Here is a 19501-nt window from a genome sequence, read left to right on the forward strand (position 1 = left end):
TCCTGTATAAGGTATAGTACCTAGGTAGTCCGTCAGCTCTCCTGCTGTTGATACTAACGTTAGGTACCAGTCAGGGCAGAGTGAGCAGCACATGCCATCAGACTCCAGTAACGTTACCGGGCAAAGAGTAAATAATAACCAGGCCAAACATCAACACTCTCGCCACTCATGATTGATCGATCCTCCCTAGACATTCAGTCCCTATGTAAGACATTTCAGTGGAATAATGCAAATGTAGTGTACCCCAGGATCACAGTGGACATCCATTGGCACTAGCGGACCCTTGTTTCCAAATTTAGGTGCCCAAGTCATGCTCTAGCGTCGAAAAACGGAGGCTTAACAGAAGCCCGCCCATGTTTCCCCTGTTTTCTTCCATGCCTCCATTTCCACTTCCACTTCCGCTTGCTTCTGCTTCTCTTTCTTCATCCTTACCTTTTAAGTAATTCCTTCTTGGATGCTATTCACTTTCGTTACTGACCAACTCAGTCCAAAGTCTCTCGCTTGTCTTCTCTGACAGTTGGAATCTATACCACTTCTTCTATATTCTTCTATATTCGACCGCTGTCTTGGTATATCCCAGATTCCTCCACTGATCGATCGACTCAACAATCCATCTTCAACACTTAATAACTCGACATCATGCGTTTCTCCAAGCACGTCCTCCCCATCGCCATCCTCCTCACCGGCGTCATTGCGGCCAAAGACGAAGAGTCTACCACTGCCGTCGAAAAGGCCAAGGCTACCGACGACAAGGCCTCCGCGACTGCCGACGACTCCAAGACAACGGACGCGACAGAAGAGGCTTCTGCAACTGCTACGGGCAATGATGACAAGAAGGAGTCAAAGACCGGCAAGTCCGATACCAAGTCTGCCACAAAGGAGAAGTCGGCTGCTTCTCAAACCACGGCTGATGGACCTACGATTACCTGGGACCCTCCTGCTCCCAAGACCACGGTCCCTGATATCAACGCTGGTTCTCCTTCGCCCATGACTCCTGGTGTTGTTGTTCTGTCGTTGGTACTCGGCATCACATCTCTCGGAATGGCCCTGCTATAAGAGTATCTGCCATCCATCGTCCTTAGAGATCATTGCACATTTCAGCTTTTGCAATGGTTCTTCTCGGCAAGCGTTTTTTGGTTGAACGGGGTTTATTTATTTCATTTCACATGATTGTGGCGCTATACGGAATGTCAATGGCAACGGGGATGCACGATTTTTCTCTGGCCTTAATTTGGGAGACGGACGCGTATGTTTGTGGCGCTCAGATAAGCCTCATTTGTTTCGGGGGGAACGATGCGAGATTGCGAAAGGAACGAAGAAGCATATGGGAGAAAAACTATCAGGATCCGCATTCGGATCTGGAAGAGCATTGCATTGGAGTAGGAAATACTGTCGATATCAGTAATTGGGTCAAAATAAAAAGAACAATTTTCTCGACTTTTTTTTTTTTTTGATCTGCTGTCGCCGGAATGAAACCTCAGCTCCCCCGTCCACTATTCGTCTTAGAGCCAACCGTTGGTTAGCTGGGGGATTGACATGGGCTGATGCAATAGCCATATTAACCTACTACCTCTACATAAACGTGATTGTGGGGCCAGAATAAACATATCCTTATAGGTCGAGAAGCAAGCCACGAATACATGTTCAACGTCGGGCAGTATTTACCGTCCGTCTTCATTGATTTTATTGTTTATTAGGTATCATCGAGGGTCCTGGGGCCAGAGAATTGGCATTTCACTAGTACCTAATTCCCGAGTCGAAGGTACCGATGCTTCCTGACCAATCACGGCATCTACAATCGACGTCATAACCCACCCTTTGTCCGCCCAATCACTTGACCCCTCCCCCTCATTCCTCTGAGTACAGCTCTCCAATCGCCCGGTTCCAGCGCCTGTTGTGCCTGTTATGTAGGGGGGCTTTCAGTAGGTTCACGGCGCACCGTGCCTTATAGGCTGTGCTAACTTCCTTAACTTAACTGGACGTGGGAAGTCGCAATGCATGTCTTGCATTCATTCCTCCCGTCTTGCTCAGCCCAACCCAACCAACACAACGAAGCTGAACTTGCGAGAATACACTTTTTCCCACTCTCAATTCCCCACGCCCTTTTCTCTTTCTTACAACAATCACCGATAATCCAGCGGAATCAAGCCTTCACCAAAGATAGTGTCACGCGATCGTCTTCATCGTATCCTCCGCCTGACATCAACAGGCGCCCAACTTCCTGAGCGCCGTTGACGGCGAAATCTTCAATACCTGACGTCGCCTCATATCATCGCATCCACGTCCACTTCTGCGAACACCCGACTCGAAGCTCCTGTGCAAAAGACAATACCCATTGCGTTTCAATCGGACATCCTCTCAAACGAACGAAACGAACTATCGTCATCATGGCGCAGACGCAGCACCCGACCTTCATCAACCTCCCACCTCCCACCTCTAGACCAGAGACCCCCTCTGAGATGCCGTGTGTTCTTCCTCGCTCCTAGCATTGCCTATCATTTGATGTGATGCCTCTGCCCCCTGAAACTTATTCACTGACATCGTTGCCCGTCTCAGAGGCACTCCTACGAGCACCACTACCTCGCTTTCCGCCCTATCTACCACTGCTATCAAAGATGGCCATCGCGGCCACTTCCCACAGGGTCCTCTCAGTCGCGGACACCAACATAACCCTTCCACCCAAAGCCTCGAGGCTGAACGTGCCGACCGAATTTCCCGACTTGCTGGTCTCGAGCGAGTGTCAACCCTTCGGGCACCTCCTCAAGCGAACGCCCAAGGAGCATCATCTCCCTCACCTCAGACCACTCCAACCTCTACAACTGGGTTTCCGCCCAACTACCCTGCTACGCAGCGCCTGACACCTGCATATTTCGACAGCAATGGCCAGCCTGTCGCTGTGACCAAGATGAGCACTGTTGGAACGGCCAGCGCAACTGAGAGCCATGTTGGCGATGGTGATGATACGCGCACAAATGCTGGCGAACATGATGAAGACATGTTTAGCACCGATACCAACTACCGTGAAGCCGAGTCAGTCGCAAGCATGGGTGGCTATCCCGACGCTATGGACGAGGATCTCGATGGTGCCAATGCTCGTTCTGTGGCTGGTTATGACGATCGCATGAGCGATGACGGCTCTGCCTCTCTTGTTGGGTTTGGTGAGGGTGCTGGCAGTACCGTATCCGGGCCCATTTATCATCGTCGAGCGGCACCCCAAGCTTGGGGTCTTGAAAGAACCAATTCCGGTCTGAGCGACGCCCGGCGGGAGCGTGACACTCATATGGGTGGCGACACGCCTGTAAGTGTGTCTGCCCTACAGGAGCGCCGGGAGGCTCGTATGATGGACGGTGTCGCGACTGATCCAAATCCAGGCCAAGCACCAGAGAACGACTCCTTTGTTGACACAACCTTCCTAGGCCCTGTCTCTGTGTCGCAGCCTCAATCACAAACTGCTGCTGCTGCTCAGGAGGCGGCGGAGCGTATTGTCCAGAGGTTGGACAGAGGTGAGACAAGGGCGCCTGCTTCGGGTCTTGTAGGCCCTGGACGGGGTGATGAGCCTTTGGGCAAGTTCTACTTTGAAGGCGAGAAGCGTGGTGATTAGAGCCGTTGTTACATCAGAAAAGAAACCCCAGTTGAGCCTTCATCTGCAAGGGTGTTGATGACTCCGTGGCTGGGTTGAAGGGCGATGCCAGGCACGACGAGCTTGACGGATATGGTCGTATTTCTCATGCTGTGCTTGTCCTCGGAAGGAGTTTCTATGTTTTAGATTATATGTGCACGCATCGCTGTTCCGCCAGTTTCGTTCACATGTCGATATCTCGTTGGGGCCTCCCATCTTGAAATGAGCTCAAGGGCAGTTTGTAATAATGGCCTTTTACGCTGTACAAACACATCCTTTTCAGCCATTGACTTTAGTACCTATGTACAGAGTTTTTTTCTTTTTCTTTTCTTCCGCAAATATGTCACGATGCAATCGGGGATTGATCAGACGTTGAATGGTCTTCGAACGTTGCCGAGGTCAGTTTAGATCCTGGCACGTTGCTTGATGTTATTGTGCTCAAAGCCAAAGCATGCTGTATTATCAGCATGCCCGTTGTACCTGGTCTCTGTAAATATGACGCCGCTATCTATTCGCCTCAAACTGTGTGACCATGCTCCGTGCACTTCATTTGGCAAATATCATGAAACTAAGACAGCGAGAAAAATTGGCATCGGCCATGGCTTTCATCACTCTCTGCCTCAAAAATCATCGCTCATTCTGTAAGTGCATCTGGCCAGAGATAAACGCCAGTCCCATAAAATAGGTGAACCTAACCTTGGACCGGGCTAATCGCAACTCTCCTCCCAGACAAATGCCATCCAAAGTGTTCAATGAGACAGTCACGGGCATCCGTGAAGGCATACTTGAGGGAAAAGGAAACCAGACTGTGAACAATACCAGGCCCGTGACTCCTTGCGTCGTAATACCTCGGTGATAAATTGACAAGATGATGATCTAGGCTTGGATGCTGAAACAACAGGCCTCATCTTTTCCAGCTCCCGTCTCAGATAGATGCGCAAGCTGCCGTTTCGGGCGCTAATGAATTCTCAGAGACCTCGGAGCTGCAAGAAGGAAAGCAACAATAATAACAGACTGGTATACTGTCATAAACTTGGCTCTGCAAACATTATATGCATAAATGAAAAGCTGTACCATGGGGTAAAGATCTGGAGAACCCCAGTGTTATATGGTGACGCAAATTTGAATATGGCGAATGGTTATTCGCATGCTGTCGGATAAGTTCATGCGCAGGAGAAATCAAGACGCATTCGTCGGGCAACGCCTTGCCAGTCCCATACAGACACCCAGTCACCCTGATCCATGCATGCCCAAACCTTTTCTAGAAGTTCCATGACACGCTCGCAGTTCCGTAGGCCAGTATATCCGCGAACGGCCCTTACTGCAGTGCGTATCCGTTCCTGCTGGGGTGGCTCAAAGCAGGCAGTGCCAATAACTAGGCAGGGAATAAGCAGTAGAGTTTGGGAGGGATCAGAAGGCTTGAATGACTCCAAAATAGTGAGAGACTCTTCAACGGCGAGCGTAATGCGTCGGTCGTGATATGCTGGCCTTCTGGAAGGTGGGGGTGAGGATGCCCTCTCTTGGCATGTTAACGAGTCTTGTTCATGCATGGAATTTGTCCTCGAAGGGTTGCGAGATGTCGGACAGCTACTGGCCATGTGAACATCAGTAGCGCCAGCAACACCGTTACCCCTTGATACTGTGGCCATCATTGAAGCTCGTCTGGGCGGTGGTGGTGGAGGAGCGACAGTAGTTGAGGCCGAGATGGGCAAGGTGCTGAACGTCGAACGGCGCATTGAGGATACTGAAGGTGGGTAGATCGTCCGGAAAAGATACACCCACATCATCTGCTTGTAGAGCAGTCCGACTCGGTCGCGGCTATCACCCCATGGCCAGTTTGGTGTCCACTCGCGAATGGCTGCGTCAATCTCAGCAGCCTGATACAAGCTGGTATAGTCCACCACTGGGTCAACACCAGCAGCAATATTGGCTCGGATCGTGTTTCGAATAGTCGTGATCTGAGATAGATACTGGAAGAGGCCATCCCCAACACCTATCAAACGGGGAGGCTGGATCGGTGCTACAGGCTCCCAATCTTCAGACGACAGTCTGGCTGTCATGTTCTCAGGGTGCCAGAACAAGTCATCGGCAAAGATATGGTACTGGAAGAACTCGGTTATGAAAGTATATAAAGCCGGGTCTTCGGGGGGTGAGTGTTGAATCAGAGTCTGGTAAGCTTGGAGGTGCACACGATGTTCACCTCGAGGGTTTCCATCGGCTCTCGTCTGAAGAAGCAAGCAGAGCATTTGTCCATATCTCGCAGAGAGAATGGTCTTGTACTCAGGATCGTCTTTGTCCAATGGGCGTCCCATATCCTCATACAGTCGCTTCATGGACTCGTCGTGGTGATAGTCGGCGCGCTGTTGCAACGCCTCACGATTGGACTGAGGATGGTCGGCCAATAACTTGGCACCATACGGTGTATCCCAGTCAATATGCTTGCTGCTGACCGCCAGAATAGAGTGCATGAGGCCTTGGTGTTCATTGGCGAGGTGAAGGATGATGTCTTTGAAGGCATTTCTAGCCTCTCCTTCAACTGTTAAGACATTGCTCAGATGTGTAATATAATGTTTCCAAAAGACTTTATCCTCGACAGTCTCGACACCATGGAAGATTGGTTGTATAGTAATAATTGGAAGGGCCTCCTGGCGTAAACGCTCTGGTGCGATAATTAGAGATGTGTCGGTATTTTATCAAAGGAAACGTACCCTCTTCAGCCCTTTCCTTGCCACTCTTCCATATCTGTTTTTCGTGGTAGCCCTCGCATACCACAGCGTTCTTCTCGCAGTTCATGCCTAGAAACAAATGATTAGAATCTTTACATATATCAGGTGAATGATTTGGATCGTACATCGAGGTTTCTACTTAATATTAGCCTTCTGCCCACAGGTCAAGAACTAAAATGCACCAGACAAGGCAGGGAGGATAAACCCCCCTTGTTCTGTGACAGGTCTAACGCCTTCATGAAATCACTTACCGCTTCATCACATTTCTTCTTGCGCTTTCGGCAAGTAATACAACCAGTCTTTGATCGACCCTTGGTCACTTTACTTGCGCTCACTGCCGTGGTCAATGGGTGTTTCCTTGGTCTTCCTCGTGGTCGTTTCGGTTTCGGATCTATCTTGGTGGAGTCCATTGAAGCTGCCGGCAGCGGGGCGGCTTTTAGATCGTCCATGTTGAGATCATCTTCAACCGGCTCCAGCTTCGGGATGGTAAGAATATCGTCCGAGCCTTGCTCCCAATTATTGTCCATCTCAACATCGTCTCGGTCGACATAGTCCGTGCTCCAAGAATCGGCGCAGGACGAGGAAGCTGAATGTACCATCGTAGGGGCAGAAGAGTTGTCCAATCCTGCGCTCAACGGTGAAATCTGGCCGGGCTGTAATTGATTTGCTGTTGCTGCTGAAGACATCCACAAAGAGTCCATTGGTAAAGGTGATGGTGGCATCATGTTGTTTCGGCTTTCGAGAGATATGCTATGGTTGTCGCACCAAGCCAGCTTTCGTTCAGACTGCGAAAATGCAAATGAACTTTCGATAGCCATCTAAGAGGATGAACATGCCTCGGCCAGGAGTTGGGAGAAAGATATTTTGTGCCGACTGTCCCAAAGCCGGCGGTAAAGACTTAGATAGATAACTAGGTAGCCCGATCGAATATGGTACGGTATGTATAGGCACAGCACAGTCTATGGAAGCTGGACGTGACGACTCAGCATGAAGATGTGGAGACTAGAGGGTGGTGGCGGTGGACGTTAGACTGGACTAGCTATCGACGCCAACACACCAACGGTTGATCGAAGCTCCTTAGTCGCCCAGAACAGGCGACGGTTCGAAAATCGCAAGATGAAAGGGAGGGAAAGGTGAGGAGAATGGAGGGGCTACAGTATGTGGGTGGAGAGGTGTTATTTGGGAGTCAAGGAATGGAGGAGTTTTGAGATTCAACACTGGAACCCTTCTGCAGACTGTAGACTCCATCTCCCCACAGTTATCATAGCCTAGCAATGAGGTTGGCCTCATGGTCAAGGTGAGAGAGCCCACAGGGGCTTTGGTACACTTGGTACATAACCTTCAACACCCATGTGCCGTTCGGTCCCGCCAGGGATCTTTTCAGGCCGCTCGACGATGCCATCGATGGTCTCCTACAGACCCTGTCATGCCAGGGCCAGCTGCTGGGGGCTAGGTCGGCTAGTTCAGTAGCTTAGGACAACCATAATGAACGAGACGTGAAGGCTAGAAAGGATACTCTAAGCCTTGGCGGATGTGTCCACCAAAGTCTTGATGGGGGAACATGGCCATGGCGTATTTAGATATCCACCCTCCATAGATTTAGCGTCTTCAGGACCCTGCCAGAGATACTTCAGGGTACACTATCCAGGCAAAGCAGCCCAGCCTAAGTGGGACATTTCCCGTCTGGACTGCTCAGGACTCAGGTTTCGTTAAGGTGGTGCATACAATGTCGTGCTAAAAATGTTAGCATTTGCCTGGGGTACGGGAGCAAGATCATGGTGAGGTAGAACATGCCGCGCCTAGGATTACGAGGAAGGGCCTCGATCCAGTAGACATCTCGATGGGCTTGATATCTCTGTTCAATTTTAGAGGCCAATCAATGATAACGAGTTATGTCCATGCCCGTATTGTATGCGACAAGTGGAGTAGCATCAATGTATTATGGTTCGACAACGTTGATCTATCTCTGAAAGTCACACGACAAAGCATCAACCAACTTTGGAGTAAAGAAAATCAAAGTCTGCAACGGACGACGTTGCAACGCTGCTGTAGCATGATATCACCTCAAGTCCCCTGTGGCTGTAAATTCCCGTTAAGTGGTATTCGTTGCTAGTGCTTTTCCACACTTTATCGCGCAACCAACCGATGCTGTTTTGAGTGATGATCATGGCGATGGTAGAGTTCGCTTGAATCAGCCCAGACAGGCTGTGTTGACTGTTGAGGGCCCAATTGGGATCGCAAGACTATTCGGCTGTGCACCACGATCGACTTTGGGCATCAAGTGAAGAAAATTCCGTCAGCGGGCAAGGCACTGTAGGATTCTCAAACAAGAGGTTGTGGTGACGGAAAATGCGAGTCGGTTGGATAAAAACAATGGTGTTGACAGCGGATAAATTGAATAGGAAACTTGCTTCTGCACTATATCGGCATCTGTCTCAAATTTCTTTCCTCAAAGAGATCAGTCACGATGCAGATCAGCTTTTAATGCCCATCTGAGAAGGCAGCTTCCTCCACGAAGGCCGATGACAGAAGGTGCACATAATGATCGAGTAGGCCCGGCCTAGGCAGGTACGCTACTCCGACCTTGCAGCCCAACTGACATCCGCCCCCGAATGATTTTCCTTAGCATCCGTACCTTACCTACTAGATCTTTTCAACTCACATTAAAAGCTTCTTCAATCGAAATCTGGACTTTTTATTAACTCCCCTATATTTCTTCTACACCAGCCAGGATCATGCCTGTCTCCCTTTGATGGCTTTTCTAACAGAAAGCCTCATGTCGGCTGGAGAGATCTAGACCGTCAGCCCGCTATGCGCTGCATCATCATTCTGCCTCCTGCAGTATATATGCAGAAACATCCATAGCGGGCACTTCTAACTCGTCCGTTTATCACTAGCATCAACCACTGCTGTCCTTTTCTGCCTGGCGGAAGCACTACTCTGAGTGGTACGTCCGCACCTGATCAACCTCAATCACCCCTATTCCATCGATACCAAGCTGACTGGCATGGTATTCCCATGTCGCGATTACCTTGTAACCTCTTCCATCTGCATCGCACTACTGCAGTGTATTGCTAGCGCATATGTGCATTGCTTCTGGGGACTGGAAACTGACGGCCCAGGTCAGTCCACAACCGTTGGAGCCCAGGAGCTCTAGACAAGACAAGTTGCATTGATTTCTCGGCTTCTTCGAAAAGTCGAAGCAGTTCACAGCCTCCCTGGACATGACTTCATCAGGAGTCCTCCAGCCACGAGGAAACTCTGGCTTCAATATCAACTCAACCCTCTTCTTACTTCTTCACCAATTGACTCTCCAACATGGTACGTGCCCTGTAGCCAAACGGGTAGGGGTAAGACCAGCTCGCATCCTCCGCAGCCAGCCGCCTGCTCACGGACCCTCAGGTGATCATGGCATACTTTCCCTCTGAGACAATGCCTGTCTAGGTTGGTCGATCATTACGACTAAATTTGTCTGCCATTTCGACGAGTTATCCTAACTCGGTCATCACGGACGGCCCACTCGTTGGTTGATCACGATACGTATTCAACTCTCCAAAGCGATTCAGAACCCTGGGCTCAAGAGACTCGAGGCTTTGACAACTTCGCTAAGATGCCGGCCCGCCGGTCTACCCCCACGTCAGCTCGCAAGATTTAACCCCGAATAGGACGCAGTTTCCATGATTATCGACTGCCAGGCGATGAGAGCCAGGAAATTTGAACTCTATTGGGGCCATCTACCACTCACAACACCATGTTCGTTGTTTATGTTTGCTTTTTCTGCTCATATTGCGGGGGACACAACCAAAAGCGCAACCCCTAGTTCTGATATTGACATGGAGCTCATGAACACATCCTCGCCCAGTGCGTCCATACATACGAGCCTTGGAAGTGGTGTTGTGGTTAGATATTTTGGCTGGCGTTGCTTTTCAGACATGCATCAAAGACTCCTTTTTACTATGCACAGCTATCTAGTCTTTGGCTACTGAAGTTGATTGCATATCCCAAGCCTTGCTTTGACAGAAGATTTCGGAACTGGTCTTTACCATTTGAAATCCGGAACCTCTCTCTCGAAATGCACATGAACTGGTCTCCTCTTTCTTCAAAGAGTATCTCAGATATGGGTAGTCAGCATCATCCGGATTCCCCAAAACAGTAACCCCTGATCAGCTCCGGAGCGTGCTCATCTACTCCGTACTATATGGCAAGACTCCAAAGCCACAACGGTTTCATCGCTAATTTTAATCACTACGCGTAACATGTCTCAGCAGATTCTACCAAGCTCATACTATGTACTGACTACCTATGTAGGAGATGGCCAATCATTCCACGTTGGTGTTCGCCCTCGGTCTCCGCATTAATCAGGCTGATGTTCTCTTGAAATCACATACCTTACTGATGTTGGCAGTTAGCTGATAGAGAGAAATATCCAATGGCCCTGGGGCCAAGGATGTCGTCGTCATTCCTCTTCAGGCTTAGCTCTTCAGGAGCTAAAAGCTCCCATGAAAGTTATGAGTGGGTTGCTGACACAAGGCAGTACTTCAAGGTACCTGAAGCTGTTTTATATCATAACATATCTACCTCTCATTGGATGTGCAATTGAGCTTCAAGAAGCCAACTCCATTTCAGCGTTCAGCAGTATCTATGAATAGTCTATCGCTTCGAACCGAGCATTCCGCTTCTCAGCTGCATCTCACACCGCCCCTGCTCCTGGTATGTGAACCAGTCGCTATTCAATATTGCCCGACAATTGAGTTCGACGGTGCGCCGGCCCACGCGCGGTCCGTTAATGGAGTCCCGTCTTTTCCCTAGACTGAACGCTGAAGGTTGGGCAGATGACTGGAACCAACCATATCGGTAGGAGTCAGGAGAAACAGGCGCATCTGGAAGATTAAAGACGTCATCGCCTCAGTTGTTGGTTCTAAAATAAGGGACTATTAATATTTGGCTCGTCACAGTCGGCCAATGACTTCCCGACTTTAGCTTGATTCGTTCTGTGAGCTAGTCACGGCGGATAGAATATCACTCTCAGCGAAGAGTCCCTGGCATCTCTGCTGACAATTGTGGCGAGGTCGGAAATGTTTTTTTTTCTCTTCATGGAGAAGCATGAGCACCTGCAGCTTTGACATACATGAAGTGGTATCATGTCTAGCGTATCGTAGCCCGGGTACTGCTAGTACTTGCAGCATCTGCCGACCTAGGCGAATCCATCGTGAGAGGACCCTGGCGATCCCACCTTGACCACCCGAGATACCCAAAGACCAGCGACTTTCAACCCTCTTGACCTCACTAACAGACCACCACCTGAGCTGGATGGGGGGGGGTGTTTTATTTCCAGAACTAAAGAGCTCAGCTCGTCAGCAAGCGCGCGGGTCAATTTGGCTAACTTAGAACATCTGGAGCTGGAGGCGGCTCTGCCTGAGCGTAAGATTATGCTCGTCCTCTCAATTACTCCACCAAAAGCGCGGCCATCACCAACTGACACATTTCGTTTGGCGCTTCAAGTCCACTGGACCGGACCAAGTGGTCTGTGCCTTTTTGACACGCTTTTTGTTACGGATTTAAGCCAGCATGGAGACTGCCTTATGCTGTGCCCGTGTGAATAGAATCCCCCTAGAAGGAGGTTCAGGTCACCTAGTCGTTAGCAGATCTCCCGTTATCGGGCCGGCACAGGTCTTCACGAATCGAAGTCCATATATACGGTGAACTGGACCATCGCTAGACTGAACACAGGTGTGAAGACTGTAGTTGTGGAAACTATGGCGTCGGAGAGCAACTCTGGGCATGGCTTCAGTGGGAGCTATGAACTCGGAGGGCCTCCGGTGCTGGCCATGTGAGGAAGATTTGACGATTCATGATACGATGGATAGTAACCTTTGCCTTTTCCTCAGTCTTGGGTGTCACCGGTTATTTGTTCGGGCAGGCATGGATGGTGCAAGCCAGCCAGCCAGCCTTCTGGCTCTATCTGCATTTCAAGCAAGTAAAAACTGGGGTCAGGCTGAATCCTGTACTCCAGACCGACAGAAACGAACAAGGTCAAACGTTGTTCGGGATTAACACAACAGGCAAGATCAGGGCATGCACGGACTATGATTTTTAATGCGCCGACCACGGTTTGCATCCCTGAGCTGGGCTGGGCTAAGCTGGGCTGGCTCGCGTTTGGTCTGATATTCGCAAAGCTTTTGGTGTGGAGAGTTCATGATACTCCATGACTAGCATTCAGGAGGCGAGATCCTAGAATGTGCCTGCCTCATATTGGAAAGCACATGTCTAAGTATGGCCGAACCTTGCGTTAGTGGACGTGGACGGCGCTTCCTTTCGTCCAGTCCTACTGATTACGACCGGAGCAAATAGTCCAATTTCAACCGACAGACCTCTGATGAGATGGGTCAAGCATTTAGACGTCTTCTCGAAGTGTGGCTTCAGAGACCGGCCCGACGCAGTTTAATTACACCACTACTGTACTGTACATTACAGTACAGCATAGCTTCTATTGAATGAGGCTATTTGTTTCATCTATCCTTCTTGGTCAAGTATGAGGCTTCTTTCCGGAGCATGCTGTCATTACCCCATGAGTCAAAAGCATAACAATACAAGATTGGCTATCCTAAAAGAAACTCAAAGGGAGAGTCAAAAACGTGGTGCCTCGGGGGTTAGCCGAAAACCGAGATCTAGGCTTTTGGACTTGCGTAGATACGAGTGTATGCTATCTTGTTGGTGTCTTTCCCATACAATACCCTTACCCCAGACTCACTCACCTGCTGGGCTGGGGGGGGGTGACTGACTGTGGACTGTGGGCGGATGCCAGTCAAGCAAGTGGGGGAGCGGTGTGTCGACCCTCTACTCTGTGTGGATGGCCTCTAGTCTTCATCACAAGACGACACCATAATCAAGATTGGCAACGTGGACTGCAAAGGAAAAATACCACCCTACCATCGGCAGCGCAGCGCTATCCCACTCAACTACATCATCGCAAAAATTTCTGGTCTGATTATTTACGTTTGATAATATCGACATTGGCCAAGATCGACTCCCTTACGATTCAATGTCTCCCATTCAAGACTTATCAAACGCTTGGCATGCTTACTGTGCCTCCCGGAGTTCGGCTTCTTGACTCGCTCGGCAATTGGTCACCAGCACAATACATGCAATCTCATGAATAACAAAAATTGTCGACCCAAGCCAATCGACTGGCTCAATCTCAAGCAGCATCTCAACTTGACAGTTGCGGTCTGCAGGTGATTCGCTACGTGCCAGTCGATTCAAGTCCCTGCTATCCGTACTATCGCGGACTATCGCGGTCTCGTGCGTCGTCACGGGACGATCATCAGGCTAAGCTATCAAGATTCGGCAACCCGTAGCCTGGATCAACAGACTGATTGGACATGCTCCCAGAAGCCTCCCTTGCTATGTCTGTTATGCCGTGATGAAGCGAACGTCGTCCCCTGGTGTGGCTGCACAAGCGTGCGTGTCCTCAACTCTGCTTGTCCTTGCCTTTTCGATCCTGGGGTCCTGGAGGCTGTTGATCAACATGGATGAGGCCCTAGGTACAGTCACTACGTGCATACATATATATGTACGTACTAAGTTAGCGTGCGTTTGTTATTCTGCAGCACCAAATGTGATTCATGCAGGGTACGACTCGAGAACTTTGATAATGCGGGAAAATAATGAAATATACACGCAGAAATGTGCTCACCAGCGTCGTGTTCATTCACACTCATGATATCACAGACCCTCTATCTCGCAGCATTCTCTGCGGCAAAGCGAGTAAACACGTCTGCCTCATGCATCTCGGCAAACCTTGTCTACCTACACAAAGTCCTACACAAAGTCCTCTTCCCAATGGCCCATTGCTACATCTGTCTGTCTCAAAGTCATTAAGTGTCTCATATTAAGGTTGGCTGGGAACAAGAGTCTCTGGGACAGTTGCTGATTCAAAGTGATAATACTATTACATAGGATACCTAATCTAAATCTCATTATTGGACCAGATCTATTATAATCCAAGGTCTTTTAAGATCAGACTCGATGATGAAATTATATCTGAACTGCCTCTTTCCCTGCCTTATCGGGGCTAGCTAGCGGGCTGGTAGAATAGGACCGAATCCTTCTATTTGGCGAATACAATAAGATCATATGCTAGAGGCTGTACACTTGTCTTGTTGTATCTTCGAGGAGCTTTGTGCAAAGTCCTCCGAATCGCAACTACATACAAATCTAGGTAGTCAAATCGGTCATGTAACTATCTTGACAGATGCCTCTCCGTCTCAGCCATGGCCCAATATACAGAATAGCAAACATCGTATAAAGGTAGGCATCTGTTGTGAGCCTGCAACATAGATTTACCAATTCACTTGCATCTTGGAAAAGTCTCGGTTTCTCGCCCTTTACCCTGGGACTCATGGTCGGCCGCTGGTCGTCCAAAGCTCATTCGTCTTCCCTCCAAACGAAACGTAGACCTGAAGCTGCTTCCGCTGGCGGGCGTCGTCGACTTGTTTCTACTTGGGGTCTGTGCCCCCTCACGCATTGCTTTACGTAGCTTACGTGTCTCTACTGTTAATCCCTGGGGTTTCTTGTCTCGATATGCAGCAGCTGGAATCTTTTCAACCCGCGCGGTTGCCTCAGTAGTGGTTTGTGTCTGTCTGGGAGGTCGATCGAGTGCGATGTTTAGCTGAGACTCAGAAGGAAGAGGCGGCACAGGCGGCGTAGGTGATGAGAATAGCGGTTCCGGGGCATCTTCGAGGAACTGCTTCCATTGTATAAGACTCTCTTTACTCGTCCTATTATCGGTAGCGACGTTGTTTTGAACAGAGTCCCCATTAGCCGCACTTTCGAGGGAGTCCTTACGACTATATCTCTTTGGCGATTGTCTATTCTGAAACTCACGCTCGACCTTGTCCCGGAAGTATGCCGCTCGTTTTTCTTTCTCTCTCTTCCCTTCGCCATTACCCGAGACCCATGGCGACGCGCAAGGTGGTTCGGGTTCGCAGTTAACAAACGGGGACCATGCCAAGGTGGGCTCAGCCGGCGTTCGGGGAGTTGCTGGGGGATTGTAGTCCGAACGTATACGCTTTCGAAAGATACTGCTGATGCTGGAGGATGGTGTTCGTGGAACGACAGTGGTTTGTGATGCGGTGGGTGATGGGGTTCTTCGCTCGGGAACGTCTGCCTCGCTTCCGGGAGGCATCAAGGACGAGGTTCGAGTTGACTGATCGAGCTGCTGGTTTGATGGACGGTAAGTGCTGCTGGGAGTAAGTCTCGCTCGCGATGCCGGCTTTTGGAGCTTCTGAGGCTGCGAGAAGTCTCGCGTAATGGCCAATGTTGAACGCTCAACATCTCCGTCATCCATGGTCGCACTTGGCTGAAACAAAGTCTTTCGCCAGTTTACCCCAGAAGAAGCCTCCCCATGCGTCTCAATTCGTCCGTCGTTTCGCGGCATGGTTCTGGACTTTCGGGGTGTAGTTGCCAAAGCCCTCATCCATTCTTTTGGAGCAAAAGCGCGTTCATGCCTCCCAGAGTCCGGCAAATCGGGCAAGCGTCTTGCTTTGGGGATCTTCTCTGTTATGCGTGTACTCATTTCAATTCCATCAGAATCTTGAGGAGGGCATTTAAGACGTTCCTGAGTGCTCTGGAGGTTGAGCATTATGCCAGACCCGGGAAATGTATCCTTCGAAATGCTTTCCCTACGATGCTCCGGGGTGAAACCTGATTGCGCCATGGCTTCCAGGTTGAAGGATGCTTTGTGTTCGAGCCTTTTCATAGACTGTGTTGGGGTGACAATTGTGGAAGCCGAACGTTGAAGGCCTCTTGGCGCAGGTGTTGCCTGTAGGAGGCCTTGCTCTTGTTGTCCTAGCCCACGAGGCGTACGATCTCCTTCTGTCAGAGCATCATCTTCATCTCCGAAGCGATCGAAGGGATCGTTTCGCTCAGGTGGGGCGCTGATCCTAAGCATCTCAAGTGTGGTAGGCGGATCAGCATACCCCCTATCAAACAATCTTGGGCATCTACGGTCAGATTCATCAGTGGTAGCCCTATGTTTCCGGCGGTTGATATGCAAGGGACTTGGTTGGAGTTCAGAGATGATTGATTCTGTGTCGGCCTCCCATAGGTCCGCAGAAAGCCCTTGGTGATACTTATCACCAGGACTTGGGATTAATCTTGCTTGTCGGGTATCTTCAAAGAGGATTTTACCGCCAGAGTCACCAACAACACGTTTTGTAAGTGTTCCTGGAGTCAGTCGATGAGTTGGCTGAACTGCGATAGGGAAACGAGCAAGGGGACTCTGTGTATCTGTTGTTGCCAGCGGCTGGGGAGTGCAGCCAACAGTCTTGCCTCTAGGCCTTGGGGTGGCAAAATCAAAAACAGACATTTCGTCTTTACATATACGGGATAACTGCCTCGAAAGCCTGAAGCTACCAGTGTTGTTGTACACTTGTCTATCAGCTTGATCTGGGTGGCCTATCAGATCATTCTCCCTGACACTCTCACACGTAAAAGGGGTGCCCGCGTCGGGCAAACATGGTGTTCGCTGATCTTGAAGGGTAATTGCATCGTCGAAGTATGCGAAGTGAGCCGCAGTCCCCGTGCCCTTCTTGGTCTTGTCTAAGTCCTCAGTCGAATCATTGTCTCCAGAAGGTCCAATTGGTGTGCCGGCACTTGCTATCTTGTCGTTCTCGTCTGGTTCATATTCACTCATAGGCCGCCAATCTTCGACCTCGCCCCCGGCTGGCACTAGTTTTGTCAGTAGTTATTATAAACGACTTTGGAGAGAAAAACAGATGACGTACCTCTACGTGGCACAACCATATCCTTATCTCCAGGTTCAGCGCCTTCACCGCCATCCCCGGCTTCTTTGTCCAACTCTGAGGCCTTTCTGGCCTGAGCATTACTTATGTTGAAACGCAAGGTATCCATGAATGAGGGTAGAATGATCGGCTCGCCACCTAAGTGAAGTGATAGACGCATGGGCCCATTGGCGTAAGTTTCTGGCCTTACAGTTGATACTGATTCCCCATCAGAATCAGCAGCATATCCATCTGCGGCAGTGCTTTCTACATTGAATCCAAAAGCCATAGGCTCCAAATCACGCCGGATTCCTTTTGGTATTTGTGGTATTACCAGAAATTGCTTGTAGTGGTTCGTCCAGAACCAGTGTTTGTAGGGGGGTGGGAGTTCACATGGTCGATCTTCGCAGTCGGATAAGTGCTTCTCCATCAGGTACATTCGACAGTACTCCATAGGTGATAGACGTGGTTTCGTAAGTTGGCAACTCAATCCAATACTTCTACCCCTTCTGTGAAAAGGCCGGAGGGTACTTCCTCCCATGGTGATCTGTCTCGGGGGTGATTTGGGACTCTGTAATGGGCTCGAAAATATATTAGGGGCCTCATAGCTGTTGGTTTCAAAGCCCAGACTCCCCGGAAATAGGCCTATGATAGATATTGGCTCTGAGATGTTTGCTTTGAGCGACGGCCAGCGCTTTCTATCACTTGACTTGCGTGTAGTAGAAGTGCCCACATGCTGGTCCAGTGCCTGGGACGGCACAACACTTTGGTCTGTCCTTTCGGATTTATCAGACTGATAGCGCATTCTCTTTTTGATCTTGTCCAAAACGCTGGGTGTGAGATGTGCTTTGAGTCTCTCGGGAATGTGTGGTAAGGGGGGCACAGGTGGCATGTCGCTACCCTCATCGTCGCTGTCGGGATCGTACTAGAAATCTCGACTGTCAATTTCTCGGGGTAAAATAAGACCCAAAGCTGCTTGTTCGACCGGCGACATGTCGAGCTTTCGGGTGAATGGGTGCTGAAAAAACTCTGTTTTGGAGAGATTATCAGGATAGGACAGGACGGGTGGTGCGCTGAGATCTTGAGAAAAAAGAGCACCGTCCGTTTTAGCTGGACTCATTTCTCTTCCAGGCATTCCTTTTAGTAGAGGATGCGAAGTCGATAGAACCCATGGGCTTAAGGGTGTTGTTGGCGCAGAGTCCTGGTTGTCGTTTGAAGTCGCAGTTGTGAAAATAGCGCTCGCGCCCTGGGTTGCATTTGCTGAACACCCAGAGCTTCGTGAATTGTCTGTATCAAACAACGAGAACAAGTTTGGAGATGCTACATGATACGATCCGGTGCTGAATGACTTTCGTTCAAGATTGTTCATGATCGCTAAGCACACACCTTCTATCTTCTTGAACTCTTCACAATATCTCACCATAGCATCTCTGGCTTGAGGATACCCTGGGACCTCACACCAGCCAGACAGCTTCATTTTAATGACTTCTTGCTGCTGAGGGGAGAAGGGGTGATCGGACATCAGGTGCTCAAAGACAGAAAACCGAACACTGTCGCGAAGACCCGGTGAGTGTGGGGTTGGATCGACATCATCTTCGTCTTCGAGAAACACATCTGAAGGCACAAGAGCATTGAACATTCCCATAATTTGAGGGATCTCCTTCCTGCACTCGGAGTCTCTCGTCAATTCTTCAATAAGGATCTAAGGGGGTAGTCAGTTCACAAAAGCGCATTGGGGGAGCAGTATGTATCTTACACAGGCTCTGAAACCGGCGTGTAGAAGCCGAAAGTTTGCGGTAGAAGTTCTATCAAGCTCTTGGAGCATTTGGAGTTGACTTTCTGTCGGTGAGATGGTCTCCATGGCAGCATGGGTGGCTTCAAGGAGGCGAAGGCGACGAATTTCGATGGCATCGAGGTAGCCAAGGCCATCCATGGCGCGTTCAAAGTCAATACCTCCATCAGGGGGCTTCCGGAAGATATTGGAAGCTATGTACTTGGAATTCTTGCGACTATTCGCGTCATAGTCAACTCCTCTTGCTGCACGGATCGCTGGCCAGGTTGTTTGAAGGGAGGCTTGAATGGTTTGGTCGTTATCGAATGCCAAAAGCCTCGTTTGCATCTGCTGCGCAAAGCCACACTGTCGAGAGTTGAGATCATCTGATTCATCGTTGACCAGTTGTTTAAGGGCTTCGTAGCCTATCCCTAACCACCAGGTTTCGAGTTCAGCAGCATATGGCGGCATCGCTTCGTGATATTCTGCCGAAGTATGTGCTCAGAGTGCGGAGGAGAAAGTTTATACAGCGCGATCGCCCATGATGCACTTTTCAGAGACGAAGAGGATTAAAATAGTGGAAGGAATAGATCTGTGAATG

The 19501-nt window shown here is 49.7% G+C and overlaps 4 protein-coding genes across 4 annotated transcripts; 2 read left to right on the plus strand and 2 right to left on the minus strand.

Annotated features, from left to right (window-relative positions):
* Window positions 1-639: 639 nt before the first annotated feature.
* On the plus strand, window positions 640-1056 carry FSUBG_637 (uncharacterized protein; the record flags this gene model as incomplete). Its single annotated transcript, XM_036684560.1, has 1 exon — window positions 640-1056. The coding sequence occupies one exon, from the start codon at window positions 640-642 to the stop codon at window positions 1054-1056; it is 417 nt and encodes a 138-aa protein (XP_036543654.1).
* Window positions 1057-2387: 1331 nt separating this feature from the next.
* Window positions 2388-3601, plus strand: FSUBG_638 (uncharacterized protein; the record flags this gene model as incomplete). Its single annotated transcript, XM_036684571.1, has 2 exons — window positions 2388-2464; window positions 2557-3601. The coding sequence occupies 2 exons, from the start codon at window positions 2388-2390 to the stop codon at window positions 3599-3601; spliced, it is 1122 nt and encodes a 373-aa protein (XP_036543655.1).
* Window positions 3602-4782: 1181 nt separating this feature from the next.
* FSUBG_639 (C6 zink-finger PRO1A) lies at window positions 4783-7070 on the minus strand (the record flags this gene model as incomplete). Its single annotated transcript, XM_036684582.1, has 4 exons — window positions 4783-6278; window positions 6328-6414; window positions 6471-6480; window positions 6597-7070. The coding sequence occupies 4 exons, from the start codon at window positions 7068-7070 to the stop codon at window positions 4783-4785; spliced, it is 2067 nt and encodes a 688-aa protein (XP_036543656.1).
* A 7625-nt stretch (window positions 7071-14695) lies between these two features.
* FSUBG_640 (uncharacterized protein) lies at window positions 14696-19371 on the minus strand (the record flags this gene model as incomplete). The annotated part of the gene is made up of 5 exons (XM_036684594.1): window positions 14696-17076; window positions 17133-18054; window positions 18115-18389; window positions 18516-18831; window positions 18886-19371. 5 exons carry the CDS (start codon window positions 19369-19371, stop codon window positions 14696-14698), a joined length of 4380 nt encoding a protein of 1459 aa, XP_036543657.1.
* Window positions 19372-19501: the final 130 nt, after the last annotated feature.

This window comes from Fusarium subglutinans (genome assembly GCF_013396075.1).
Source record: "Fusarium subglutinans strain NRRL 66333 chromosome Unknown NRRL66333_c0000003, whole genome shotgun sequence".
Classification (NCBI taxonomy): Eukaryota; Fungi; Ascomycota; class Sordariomycetes; order Hypocreales; family Nectriaceae; genus Fusarium; species Fusarium subglutinans.